Source organism: Thunnus albacares, chromosome 11, assembly GCF_914725855.1.
Source record: "Thunnus albacares chromosome 11, fThuAlb1.1, whole genome shotgun sequence".
NCBI classification, from domain to species: domain Eukaryota; kingdom Metazoa; phylum Chordata; class Actinopteri; order Scombriformes; family Scombridae; genus Thunnus; species Thunnus albacares.
The window spans coordinates 13,820,616-13,834,729 of NC_058116.1; the positions used below are offsets into that span (position 1 = coordinate 13,820,616).

General features: G+C 40.4%; 1 protein-coding gene across 2 annotated transcripts in view; it reads left to right on the forward strand.

Moving 5' to 3' along the window:
- The window catches only part of gpm6bb (glycoprotein M6Bb), a 34,663-nt gene that overhangs the window by 17,573 nt on the left and 2,976 nt on the right, over window positions 1-14,114 (forward strand). Inside the window, exons 2-7 of one of the 2 annotated variants that reach the window (XM_044365031.1) lie at window positions 8,720-8,906; window positions 9,641-9,797; window positions 10,059-10,227; window positions 10,973-11,046; window positions 11,988-12,053; window positions 12,512-13,996. In XM_044365031.1, the coding sequence (XP_044220966.1) occupies window positions 8,720-8,906; window positions 9,641-9,797; window positions 10,059-10,227; window positions 10,973-11,046; window positions 11,988-12,053; window positions 12,512-12,592 (734 nt within the window). In that variant the 3' untranslated portion in view covers window positions 12,593-13,996. Of the gene's footprint in view, window positions 1-8,719; window positions 8,907-9,640; window positions 9,798-10,058; window positions 10,228-10,972; window positions 11,047-11,987; window positions 12,054-12,511; window positions 13,997-14,114 lie in introns of those variants that run through there. The other variant, XM_044365030.1, reaches the window with a different exon arrangement.

A 14,114-nucleotide genomic window follows, 5' to 3' on the forward strand; every position in this document is an offset into this window, starting at 1 on the left:
AAAGTGGTGGAGGAGAGAGAGAGAGAGCGAGAGAGAGCGAGAGAAGAAACGTGCGGGAAGGAGAGAGGGAGCGAGAGAGGAGAGAGTAAGGGGGTGAGAGGAAGAGAGAATTTGCTGAAAGGAAGCATTTTTGTTGGATGGAAGAAAAACAACCATGGAAACTCCATCAGAAGAAAACCAAGACCAGAGGCAGGACAAAAGAGGTACCAATGAGCACTCACAAAGAGCCAGTTCAGTTCTTTTCACTGCTGTGTTTACTGGGGCTTTAACCTACTCCAGCCTGCTTGGTTTCACTCCATACAATAGTTGGGTAGAATTTGCTAGGCAGCGACTATGAATCGTTAAAATGTCGGCACAGTCTCCCCGTTTCAGCGGTTGTGTGCACATAAGTGTTGATGTTCCAGTTGGAGATTGTGCCTCACTGCCTCTGCAAAATTGTTGTCGGTGTCTAGCTTCAAGTGTGTTTTTGCTTGTGCTTGTTTTATGATCTCATTAGGTTATGTCTGTGGGGTGTTCTCAGCAGACAACACTCCTGCATGAGGGATGTTGTGTAGCCGCTGGTCATCATCATGCTAGTGTCACTTTTAAGGACAATGAGACTATTGTAGAATCAACAGTAGATCAATCAATCCCCAGGGTTTGTTTGAGTTGTTCTTTCAGGGGGGCTAGTGATTAATGAGGTGGATGAGGGGCTTGCAAGGACAAAGATAAATGAAACAGACAGTCTCACAAACAGACAGCCGTGAGGACTGCGCCAACTACAAAGAGAGTGTCATTAACTTGCTCACCACCTTCTTGTGGGAATCAACGGGAATCCTTGCTTTTTCTGTTGCTATCGGCTCTGTGCACCTGTTCCAGGTTAAAAATTGGACATTCACAGAAGCAGTTTTCTCAGAGGTTATTTAATAATGGAATATTCTGAAAAAAGGGCATAACTTTGAAACCTTTCTTTTGTTTTATTGGTCATTTCAGTAATTTATTAATATTTAAACTCCTAAAAGTTGTATATCTGAAGAGTTATGTTCCAGAATTAGACTTCTGACAGACATGAACCTGCTCCAACAAAATGCTTCATTATTTATTGCACCACTGAAAATGTTGATGGTAAATCATTTATTGGATGAAATCCTGACTGACGGTAACAACCACATGTAGGTACGGCTGCATTTAAGTATTATTTTTTATCTTTTTTAATGATTGTTTAAGCTTTAAAAAGTGAAAAATCCCCCAAACAGTTTCCCAAGTTGATATTCTCAAATTAGTTTTGTTTTGCCAACAGAAAAAAAAAGTGTTATGATAAAAAATTGGAAAAAAAGCATCAAACTCTCATATTTGAGTTTCCAGAACCAATGAATGTTCCACGATTAACAGATTATCAGAATTAATTTTCTGTTACTGTGCAAATCGATCAACTACACTTTATGCATCATAAATACCCTGAGAGATAAAATGTGTGTATTTTTCCCCCAAAAAACTGATCCGTATTACTTGGAAATTGGGTTTTCTGTATTTGCATGTCTATTTCTAAACTGTAATGGAAAGTTCAAATAGAATGCTATTGGTTGGCAAGACTACAAAGGGGAATAGTACACACTAGTTAGTTGTATTTTACTACTTGGTACTATTAAACTAGGGGTCAAGTGAACCAAGTACCATTTCGGGGCTTACTGGACTGATTTTGCTGGACCTCTTTTATTGGAAATTAGTACAAGACCTATTATAATCCTGTTGTCCCATGTTGTAAATTCCCAACTGCCACTCCTATTACACCCTCAGCTGCCAGGGGTCTCTCTTAATTATCTGTCCCTTGTTTTTTTTCCCAACGTATTTTACTTATGTATTTACATATTTTTTAAGTAGTTTTCAGATTTTTATTCCTTTATGTAGACAGTGAAGAGCTGAGGAAATGATGGAAGAGAGAGAATGTCTGCAAGATGGAGAATAACATGCAATAAGGGTTGTTATGATTATATGGTTGGCACCATAAACCCCAAGACCACCAAGAAACTTTGATCCATGTCTTAGAAAGTAGCTTGGTCGGGGTCCTGTGGGCATATAAATCCCATCTAGACATTGTATATGATATTGTTCTATACAAACTGAACTTGACTAGTACTCTCCCATCATTTACTTGAAATATCACATGAGCCATGCTCATATATTTAGCCTTCTTCTTGTCCTCATATACACATAAAAGAATTATGAGTCATCATTGCCTGTTATTGTCAATAAATACATACACACACCCCCCTCAGTCTCCTTTCACATGCAGCCATGGGTGAGCTGCAGTCACCAGCCATTATCTGACAGAGTACAAGTTTCCCCTGTTAGATAAGTAAACAGTGAGACTACTTTTGACGGATTTGCAGGCTTGGACCTCTCTCGTCCCTCGAGAATGGCCATTATAGCCATTATGGCAATCTTAAGTATTGCTCACCTCAAAGTGGAGAGTGTGGAAAATAAGACTGTTTCTCATAAATGGTGTTTTGGCAGCTTGCCCCCGCGGAGCAACAAACAACAATACTTAGCGTTAGCTGTAAACAGGCACATCTGTTAGCAATGAGGCTAGATGTTAGATTAGAAGTGAATGGCGTTTTTAACGGAGATAGAAGCCTGCAGGGCTCAGGGATGAGATGGAAGAGTTGCAATGTATTCATCACAAATTGCGTGTGTCCAAGTGTGTTTATTTGTGTGTGGGGGGTCTGTTTGTATATGACATATTTACTTTCTTTGTACATATGATTATGTGCTGCTTGTATATGTTTGTCTTGCATGTGATTTGTGGGCATGTGTGTGTGTGTTTGTGTCTGGTGTGGACATCAGATTAAACGATGTTTGCCAAAATGTCTTCTGCCCTTTAGATCACATCCACTTGGCATTTCTCTGCGCAAGTACTGAATCGAGGGAAAACTTAGAAGTATTTATACTTACCCCTGAGGGTTCCAGCTGTTGGAAGACTTCAGCTCTGTGGTGACGACAAGCTGTGTTTGCGTTATGGCTATTATTGAGGGATGGAGGGTGGTGATGAAGCAGGGCCAGCTGCAGGGGTTAGTATATGATGAGTCTGGGTGCAAGCAAACTGTGGTGACGGGACACGGGGGCTGAAGATGCACCCTTATTTTTTAGTTGTGCCTCTGTCTGTCTGTCTGTCTGCCATTCTCTCTCATCTACACTGCCAGTTTGCCTGCCACCCTGAGCCATCTCATTCACACATTAGATGATTTGAGATGCTCTGACAAACAGGATTCTCCTGGAGTGTGAAGTGGCTGCTATGCCCCTTTGTGGCCGGGCTGTGTGCAGTGCTGGATGGGCACACAGGATGGAGCTCAGCAGTGGGCTTGTCCTGGGCCTCCAGCCTGTGGGCCGGAAGAAGCGAGGCCGTGGTTTACTGCCGTTCTGAATGGCCCCTGAGAGTCCAGTGTGATGGACAGTCTAGGGCTGCACACAGTGGCTCTTTGTATCAGGGCTTCTTGGACTCTCTCTCGGTCTCTGTTGTTTTTTCTGTCTCTTTCACACAATGTCACACATGCAGACACACACACACACACTCTTTCTTACACAAGCGTCTTTTTTTTCCCTCTTTCTCTCCTCGTGATCCCGATGTGGCAAATGTAGAATCTGCTGTAAGGCCTGACATTGTCATTACAAACAGTCACTAACTTGTCTTTCCCTCTCTCACTCTGTTTGTCTTTATATCTCTCTCCCCCAGCCCTCTCCTCCCCTCATTCATGTACTGTAGCAGAGTGGAGAGTATTGAAGTGGTTGGAGGTCTAACCAGGAGTATTAGTCAGGGACTGGGAGCATGTGAAAGTCATCAGAGGGAGAGGTGCCCAACGTGATTTTCATTTATGGTGCTCCAGTCCGAACAAGCCAGCAGGATCCATTTAGTACACGCTTGTTGTTTAGAGAGTCACCAGCTCCTACTGCTATCCCCCCATGGAGGAGGGTTTCAGCTAAAGTCTGCAGTGCAATATCCTGTAAGCTATGAAATCCCACACAGTGCACTCAAGAGAAAACAGTGTACTTGGCTGCATCGTAGGTTTATCAATACTGGCTATCTATTTTCTCTCTCAAACTCTTAAACACATTACAACATCCTGGATGAAATTTGGTAGCCATAAGCCTACCTAATTGCAATCCTTTAAACTAGACACTTCTTCTTGAATAAATGCACAGTAAAGGAATTATGTTTTAAAGGATTTTTTTGTTTCAAGATAAATAATTTTACAGTAAAGACTCCCAGAGGTCACTGTACCTGACCAATAAATTGTCCAGGACATAACCCCCTGTAAAACTACAAATTGTCATTTTTACACTTCAGGTTCTGTTCAGATCAAACGAACAAGATAAAATGTATTAAGCAAGCAAGTGAATAAGTGTATTTCCCAAATTGCAAGCTATTCCTTTAACCCAACAGTGCAGCTACCTGCTCTCCTTCCAAAAAGAAAGAAAATTAAAACCAAATCTGGTGTCAAGAACTGATTCTGATACATGCGGCCTTCTAGATTTAATGTATAGATTGAATAATAAGAACGCACATAACATCTCGCAGACAATTACTCCAAAATCCCACATCTGATTTCAATCCATCTACTGAATGAGACTGATTTTGCTTTAATGCAGACTCCTGTCCCCGTGGTACTTTGCGCAGGACTGCTTAAGAGTGGCTTTGATGTTTCTTTTTTTTTGAGTCACTTCAGATGTCCAATACCAAGAATAAAGCTTTCACAGAGGCCCTTTGTGAACAGAGTAGTACTTCTGAGATTGCTAATAGTTTAACCACGTCAGTAGGTCTTTCCTTGAGCCAGTTATGTTTCAGCCAGCCAGAACAGCGTTATCCTAACCAGCAAACATAGTCCAGCTGTGAAAATACCATGGATTTATTGTGTTATTAAGCATAACACTCAATAAGGTTTCACCATTGAGAGAGGGAGATGTCTTTGTTCATGTGCCGACTTTATATGTTCAAGGTTTTGTGTTTGCATGCCACGGTAGTGAATATATGTAGCATTCAGCCGTTCAACCGACATTCTCAGTCTGGATGGATAGATGGCTTCTAAAGCAAACCACTACTGTGGAATGGACACTAATCAAACGGATGGTTTATCGATCAGGTTGGTGGCTTTCAAAGACAATGTATGTTTTCTCTCTTAAGTGCACCAAGTTAGACAAGCAAAGCAGATGCGCTCATGTCAGCCTGACCTTTTCCGTGACAGGCTCCAGGGGAGGGATGTAACATGGCCAGGGTAATATTTCAAAGCATCTGAAGCATTTTTAAAATACTGTATAGACTGCTCTGATGTGGTAGTACCACAGTTTTGTTCTTTATAGCTTTAGACAACCCTACAATATCCATGTTGAGACATTTTTTTTCCTCAGTGTCAGATCCAGTAAGACTCAGGCATCCATGGCCGTGCTATCTGATTTTAAACAGTTGATCTAATGGGAATAGTGACGCATTTCGAAACAGGGTTTGGAATTAAACGGACAGTTAATAATTTGGGCAACTGATTGATCAAATGAATTCATAATAAACTAGTGTGACTGTTGTTATTGCCTCTGTCGCTTTGTACCCAGTTAATACAAGAGATTTGGTAATAGAGATAAACCGTGACCACACTTTTCATATGGAAACTTTTCTTCTCTTCAGGAGGGTGAGCTTCATTGCCAGGAAATTATGTTGTGTGGCTGGGGAGACTGTCTTCTACAGCTTCTAACTGTGAGAGCTGGTTGATTTATAGCCAAGATGTAGTCTGCTACTGGATCAGACAGTGACATCCACTATAAGATCAGCGCTTCCTGTAAAAGGACTGTATTTACTTTGCAGCTGGGCTCAATATCCTGTGGAGCTCCGTGCTCCGACTCCCAGCCCCCCCCCCCACCCGACATGCTCATCAGAGAAATGTGGGCTGTGATGGAAGTTAGTGACTCTGCTGTGGGTGCACTCATTGAGTTGTGGTTAACATGCTGCCATGGCAACTCCTATTCTCACCCTTGGACAAAAATGTTTTTATCTCCCTGTACTACACAAACAGTCAGGATGAAGCGTCTCACTGCAAAAGCATTGTCCAGGCAGCAGTATATCTGTTTTAATTTCCTTTGTCACAGCAAAGAAGACAAACACAGATGAACTTTTAAGATCTTTGCCTCATGGAAGAGGCAAGCAAGTAGAATATAATTCTTGGTCCGCTTCCTTCAACACAAGATGTGCTTATGTTGCCTGCTGTTTCCTTCGCTTTTCATCTTGCTACTAAATACAAATAAATAGCAGAAATTCGTAAATCCTTTTGAAAATGACTGATTAATGAAATCATACAGTATATCACTTGTTAGCCTCTTCTATTGTATGGAGATTCAAGGAAATTACTTTCTTAAACAAATGTTTAATGTAATAATTGAATGGAACAATACAAACATGTTTAATTTCCAACAGGACTTCTTAAATCTGCATTTATTTATTTGTTTAAGCTAATTTGGGGCAACGCAACAAGCTGATATGGCAAACACATAAGCAAACAGTTTCTTAGATATGGGGCATTTATTTGAAGTTTTGTTTGTGTCCACCTAACACATGCAAGTCCAATATTCACTCTCCTTCTAGCTCTCCTGAAGTAAATTTCTTGCTCCTTAGCTGCTAATTGCTCCACTATGTTCATTGACTAACGCCTGGGACACACAGCCTGTGTGAGCAGCGTGTGTGTGTTGCGGAACCTCTTGCTTTTCATTTTGGCGCCCATGTTAATAGATCATCGTCATTAGATCATTGCGTGTTTTTTCCCGCGTGATGTGTGCGGTTCTCAAAAAAAATAGACAGAGAAAATGACCTGTTGACAGTCGTATTGATATTACATCAACAACATTACACCTTTCACTATGGTTTCAATGTCTATGTATGTAAAATATGTCACAGACATGAAGTGTCAGCACTGCGGGTCAGCCTGTGCGGTGCATTTCGGAGCATGGAGCCTCTCTGGGGGGAACTCCAGTACGGAGAGCCGGTGAAACATGGAGCTTCTTTTCTCAACTCCTGTCACTTTCTGTGATATAAGTTCAAACTGGGGCTCCTGCCTGTTGTTTCACCTGCTTCCAGGTGGAGATTTGGTGTTGTTATTTTCCTTATTTGTTGTCAGTTTCCCTCCTGACAGTTTGGAGATTTCTTTGTCGGAGTGTGTGGATTGTTTGGGGAACTTGATATTGTCTGGAGGGATTTTTGTGGATTGGAGTGTAATGTGACTGACACAGAAATATCCCCAACCAGACCCCACCATGCCCATTAGAAAGAAAGCCGCTTTCACATCACATATTATTTATTTATTTTTAACAACTGAGCACAGACTTCTTAACCTTTACTGTCTAAACTAAATATAAATAAAATGTATAAGTAAATGATATGAAACATGCTAATATTGATGGCCATTATCAAAGCCAAACTCTATGTAGAAAGATAGAGCTGGCAGCAGTTCAGCGATGCACACGCACTGCCGAGGTTCATGCTGGCAGTGTGGCCCAGCCGTAATAGCAAACTTTGCTAGTTTGCCATTTGGTGCTGGGGAGGTTGAGTACAGTGGGGTTTGTCAGAGCTTTTAGCTGAAAATAGATGCTTCCTGTGTCTGAAAGCAACACTGATGAAAGTGGGAAGTAAAACACTAAAGTTGCAGATGGTAAAACCAAAACAATGAACCGAAAAATGCTAAAATGCTGTGTAGAGCTGACAGGAACTACACAGTTGGGTGATAATTCTGTGTAGATTTGTCAGTACAAGCGACCTCTTTCACATGTACAGTCATTTGATTCATTGTTAATCATCAAAAACATTGATTATAGCAGCTTTAAGTATTTTTTGTTGCAGTGAGATGTGAGAGCTTTAAAACACAAACAGGCATTGACCAGGATGTCGTATGACTATAACATCCTGTCAGACACATGTGGATCTGATTGAAAGCACACTGGGGTTTGTTTGCATGTGTCCACAGACAGTGCATTGTAGTGACTGACTACATTTCACAAAGCATAAGAACACATCGGATGAGACAGACCCATCTAGGTCACTTCTTTCCCTCATTGTGAGTCGTCATTGATTTCCATTACAGAATGGCAGACGCCCATTGCTGTGACCTGTGGATGGCCATTAGTACCCTTTAATTGTAGTGATGAATTGTCAGATGAAACATCAAGGCAGTATGGACTGTAAAACAGCAGCTGCTCATGGCAAGTTCTACTCTTTCTGCTGGTGCTTTACATTGCAGAAATCTTGAAATGAAGCAGGCTGCATCAAGCGAGACCACAGGCAGGTTTTATGAAACCTACTTTGAACAAACTTGTCTCCTGTAGCCATGTGTGTATGAGACTTTTGATCTGTAAATTACCAATAAGTCTTTGAAAAAGCTGAAAAAGCATTTAAGTCTTTTGAGTCCCGGTGAGTAATAAAACGCCCTTTGGCGTTATTAGTCACAAATATATTAAATTGGCCCAGTGATGGACTGTTGATTTCTCCTGGGTGGTGTTAGCCTCTTGCCAGATATGTGCTGGAAAAGGCTCGAGGAATGGATGGATTAGTCATATGAATATTCATTTCTCGAAGATGACTTCCCGTCCTACAAGTGAATCACAGTCCCTGATGGGGGACTAGGGGCTGGTGTTGACATTTTGTATAAAACACTGTTTCATAAATAACACTCATCACTGACACATTTTTCTCTTGTTTTTTTTTTGTGCACAGGTTGCTTTGAGTGCTGCATCAAATGTTTAGGCGGGGTGCCGTATGCATCGCTGGTGGCCACCATCTTGTGCTTCTCTGGTGTTGCCCTTTTCTGCGGGTGTGGCCATGTGGCTCTCACTGGCACGGTGACCATCCTGGAAACTCACTTCTCCAAGGTCACCAGTGATCACGCCATGCTGACTGATGTGTAAGTGACCTCATACTTAATGTACGTACTACAGTGTCTGAAAAACAGGTCAAACTGATAACGATGACATCCTGGATCGTTCAAAATATTGTGTCCATGATGTCACAATAGGATCCATTGCACATTATTCTCACTGGTTCTTACATAACCATCACATTGAAGAAAGATCTTTAGAGGCCTAAACTTAAGGAAACTATCACTTTTAATGAGGTTGACTTCATGTAGGCTATTTTTAGCTTATAATGTCTCCCATGTTCACCTTATCCTGCAAAACAGTCCTAATATGGACTTTTTTTTGCTGTGCATCCATTAGTCCAGGCAATAAAAGAGGAATGACAAGAGACAGGACCGAACATATGTTTTATGTTGGCGTAGGCTTGGAGTGCACTGTTGAATTTAAGAAGTCTACAGAGGCAGTCTGTCTCTCGGCGGATGATTTCCAGAGACATGTATCACCTGTTATCTCCACATTTGGGCTTAGTGTCTCTCCTCACTTCTTAGGGGAGCTGGGCCACTATCTCAATCAGGACCATCTGTTTATGATTAATCAGACCAGGTTGCTCATGTTTTAAAAATTTCATGCAAAAAAAAAAAATGGAATAATTGTAAGAAGTCATTTTCCACAGCAGTACATCATGCTATTACCTGACATTTATAGTGGGTTTCTCCAGGTGTTACGTTAGAGACTGAAAACTGGCACAACTGAACTTATGTGTGACATTGCTCTTTAATAGAATACAGCTGATGCAGTATGTCATCTATGGCATCGCTTCGTTTTTCTTCCTGTATGGGATCATTCTCCTTGCCGAGGGCTTCTACACAACCAGTGCCGTCAAGGAACTGCACAGTGAGTTCAAGACCACCATCTGCGGACGCTGCATCAGTGGAATGGTATGTTAAAACAACCACCCCGCCATGTTAAACTTGATTTTTTTTTTTTTTTAATATTCTATGTAAGATAAAGTAGAGTGCTTAAAAATAGTGTCATATCATGTAACTAAATCAAAAACTTACAAAGATTAGGATATTAGGAATACGGTACAAGAGGACAAATAGGATGACGGGGAGTTAATGTTATGATGATATGATGCAACTGATTTAGTTTCTTGATTATCCAGTGATTCTAACATAGTACCATCTCTGTGTTTTCAGTTTGTGTTTCTCACATACATTCTGGGTGTGGCCTGGCTCGGTGTGTTTGGCTTCTCTGCTGTGCCAGTCTTCCTCTTTTACAATATGTGGTCCACCTGTGCCACCATGAGGTCTCCCATGGCCAACCTCACCAACATTGAGTCCATCTGCGTGGATGTTCGTCAGTATGGTGAGAGATCTAAGAATATGTCCTGCTTGGCATCTTTAGCTTTGAAACAGACTGAACATACATATTTTATTTTTTATTTCTGCACAGACTAAGATGAGGTTCTATTTTTCACCTCCATCTTTAGCATCAGAGAGGCAGAATTTAACAGTACTGATAAGAAATAACAACAAAAGTTGACTGGGATTTTTTCATAGCTTTGTGTTATTTAAAGGAGTACTGCATGCTTTTAGTATTGCACTTTTTTTTTAAGTTGGATGATTTGCAAGAGAGAAATCAATGCAACAGAGGCCAAGATATCTTTACTTTTAGTCCAAAGCACGTTCTTGAAGGACTGGATCCTACATTTCCCATAATGCAACTTGATTGCATCTTTCATTAGACCCTCCCTGGCTGGTAAATGCCTATGTTCTAAAGCACAGTTTGTGACATAGGCTTTCCATTAAAATTTGAAGTTTCCAAGCCCAAGCAGAGATAACCCTAATTATTTTCTCAGACTTCACACTTTATAGAGTTTTCACAGGCTGAGTAGTACTCCTCATTATGAGTAAAATGATCTTTATGTGTAAAATTGGTGGAGTACCCTTTTAAATTTCACTTCTAAAATATTTTTTGTGCTTTGTACTCAGCAGATATCTACTCAGTAGACTCTAGCAAATGAATTGTACTTGTTACGTTTGATCATGATTCATGTGATATGATGAATTTGTCATGTATAACTGGAAAACTTTGAATTTCATGGCTACAGGAATTATCCCGTGGAATGCCACCCCAGGCAAGGCCTGTGGATCTACGCTAGGTGACATCTGCAACACCAGTGAGGTAAGAGAATGTCTCCTATCTACACACACATTCATACAACATACTAGGGCTGTAGTCATCCAAAGAAAATGTTGGTCGACTGAAATCATACATAATCTTCAACTAATCGATTAGTCTCGGGGGGGTAGTGAACTCAGCAGCCACACATTTCTCTGTTGGAGCTAACCCCCTTTACTTTTCTAGCGCTTGGGGAAACAACAGACAAGACATTTAGCATTTGTAACTGTTACACTGTAGTCCGTACTGTACATTTACTGCCAGACTGACAACTTACTGCTCAGTACTGCTCCGCTTGCATTCACCGTCACTTTCCTGCCACTCGCTCTTTCCCACTTGCTACGTAAACATATTACGCAATGCCCTATTCCTAAACGGAGTTATGCTACCAATAGTTTCCAAGGTAATGATGGAGAGGTTGACTCACGTTTCAGAACAGCGCTGCACAGAGGTTCCCAAATGCCATTGATTTCCGAATTAATTAATATTTGGCGTTATTTTTGGCATTAAAAAATATTTTTTGGCCTGGCGGGCGTTCAGGTTGTTATAATTATAGGAGAAACGCTGATTCAGTAAACATTCAGTAAACATTGAGTACAGTTAGACCTAGCAGTCTAGGTTAGGTTGGGCAAGTTCAAAGTTGTGAAAACAACAGGGGTGTTTTGAATACAACAAATTACCCCCGTTTTCACAGGTAACAGGTAATTTGTTAGTCTGTCCCTCCCGCCGCAGGAAATAATGGATTAATCCTGGAAGGCTACTGATGTAGCACTTCTCTCCTTATGAAGGTAACACGGCGATTATTCGACCAATGAGAATTTGGTCAGACGAGAGCATATCGACCAACTAATCGACCACTCAACCAGGAGACTACAGCCCTACAACATACATACAAATGTTTTTAAAAAACTGAACAACAATCACTGTTGCTTGTCTGTTTCCAGTTCTACCTGTCTTATCACCTGTACATTGTAGCGTGCGCTGGGGCAGGAGCCACTGTGATCGCTCTGGTAAGCAGCCCTCCAGTCTCTCCATCCAATCCCTTTAGTCCATCTTTGCACAGTTTGCATCAGGGGATCATGTGTCAAGTGCTTCTCTTCTCATTCACTTAATGGTTTGTGTAACTACACCAAGGAAATTTACACATAGGCTTTTCCTCAGCTCCAATTCCATTTGCTGTTTACCATCTGCTTAGATGCACATGGCCCCATTTTTATTTTAGGATGAACAGAGTGCAGTTTGTCCTGGATTTCATTGCACTTACTTTTTGGGCATCATAAATAATCATTTCTAAAAATTTCAATAATGAGTTTGTAGGACTAAAACCATAAGTTACGGTCCTTTTTCCTTTACTTTTAACTTTTTACTGCTGGAAAATGACAGGTCACTTTACTAACTTGTCACAATACTAGTGACGAAGATGTCACCGGCATGTTCTCTTACCACCTTCTCTGTTCTCTTCCACCAGCTGATCTACATGATGGCTACCACTTATAACTTTGCTGTTTTGAAGTTTAAGAGTCGAGAAGACTGCTGCACTAAGTTTTAAACTGTTTTAAGAGCACAGTGCAGCATTCGAGGCTGCGCTGAGTAGAGACAGTTGCCACTGACAAGAAATGAACTAAAAACCTGAGAATAGAAAAAGAAAATCAACATCTCTCCATTAGTAATCACATGAAGTGTAAATAGCTGATTGTATGCTGCCTTTAGCATTTGGTATCCAGGGATTTTGCTTGTCTGAGGACACCTGATGAAAGTTGTCTTCAGAATGGGGTGGTGTTTAGTTGACTAGTTTGTTCTGCTTTCCTTGGCACTCACTCATAGAAATATGTCACCATCAAATTTTATAGAAGACCACACCAGTGTTATTTATATTCGTATTGCGTAAAGCTGATTTTGACCTGCACAAAGGCATCAACTGCATGAGTATTTCAGATTTAAACAAAAAAAACACACAGTATTTAGCATGCAGTACTTCACCTTACATAATCAGACGAGCATCAGTTGACTAGAGTCAGAGCTGAAATGCGAATTTGTGCACGAACTCCTGAGTCACTTGTGAAATATACATTTTAAATTTAATTTAAATATTATTTTACGTATGCAGGTTGAAACACAATTAAAACATGATCTTTACACTGAGTTACATTAAGAATTCTGGATAGAGATGTATAGTGTAAAGCTCTGAAATGATTTTATGTGGACATCTGATGACAAATAATGAAGGTGTTCTCAGGCTTTATGTTTTCAATAGCCAGATTAGCAGTTTTGGTGATGATGAATTCTTCTACATTTGTGAAAGGACTAGCTACGATGGCAAAGTAGCGGTGGCCAAGTGCCTTGTCCTTTTTATATTTCTTTGGTTTCTTTGCTTAGCCTTTACATTTCGGTACCAACCCATGAAACCATCAAGTGTTACACAGAGAACATTCAGTATTCATTTACTTTGTTAGATTCTAAACCGAACTAAAAACCTTTCATCACCTTTATTATGCTGATGAGTATGATGGTGACCAGTTGTGTCTTGTAGATTTCAAAGTAACTGCACATACCTAGCACCGCACACTATGAAGGGTTAGGCCAGTACCAGGGGTATACTTCTGCATGAGGCCCTAAGCCTTGTTTTAATTTCATGTATTTTATAAAAAGAAATTCTCCTATTTTAGAGTAGATTAAATGTATTTTTTTCTATGAGAGCTGACGCTGGTATAGCCTCAGCTATGAAGTTGATGTTTTGTTTCATACATTTTCCTTTTTTCTCTCTCAAAGTGCCATTAAAGAGCCATTTGTTTTTATCTTAACACTGAGCCTGCATGCTTACATTTTTCGGATTCTTTGATCTGTTTATAGTGACTTATACTCCATATTTCATATATTTAATTTTCTCCTACGTTTTTGAAGACTGTAGCTTTTACTTTCTATATAAAATAAACAATCTTTGTTTACAAAAGTATCCCTACCCTGGTCTATTTCTTATAAATCCTACAGAAAGAGTGTTAAAGGAAATAATACTGAGATGCACATGGAACAGGGTCAGATTTTCAAAATGCAGAATCTCATGCTTTGCACTA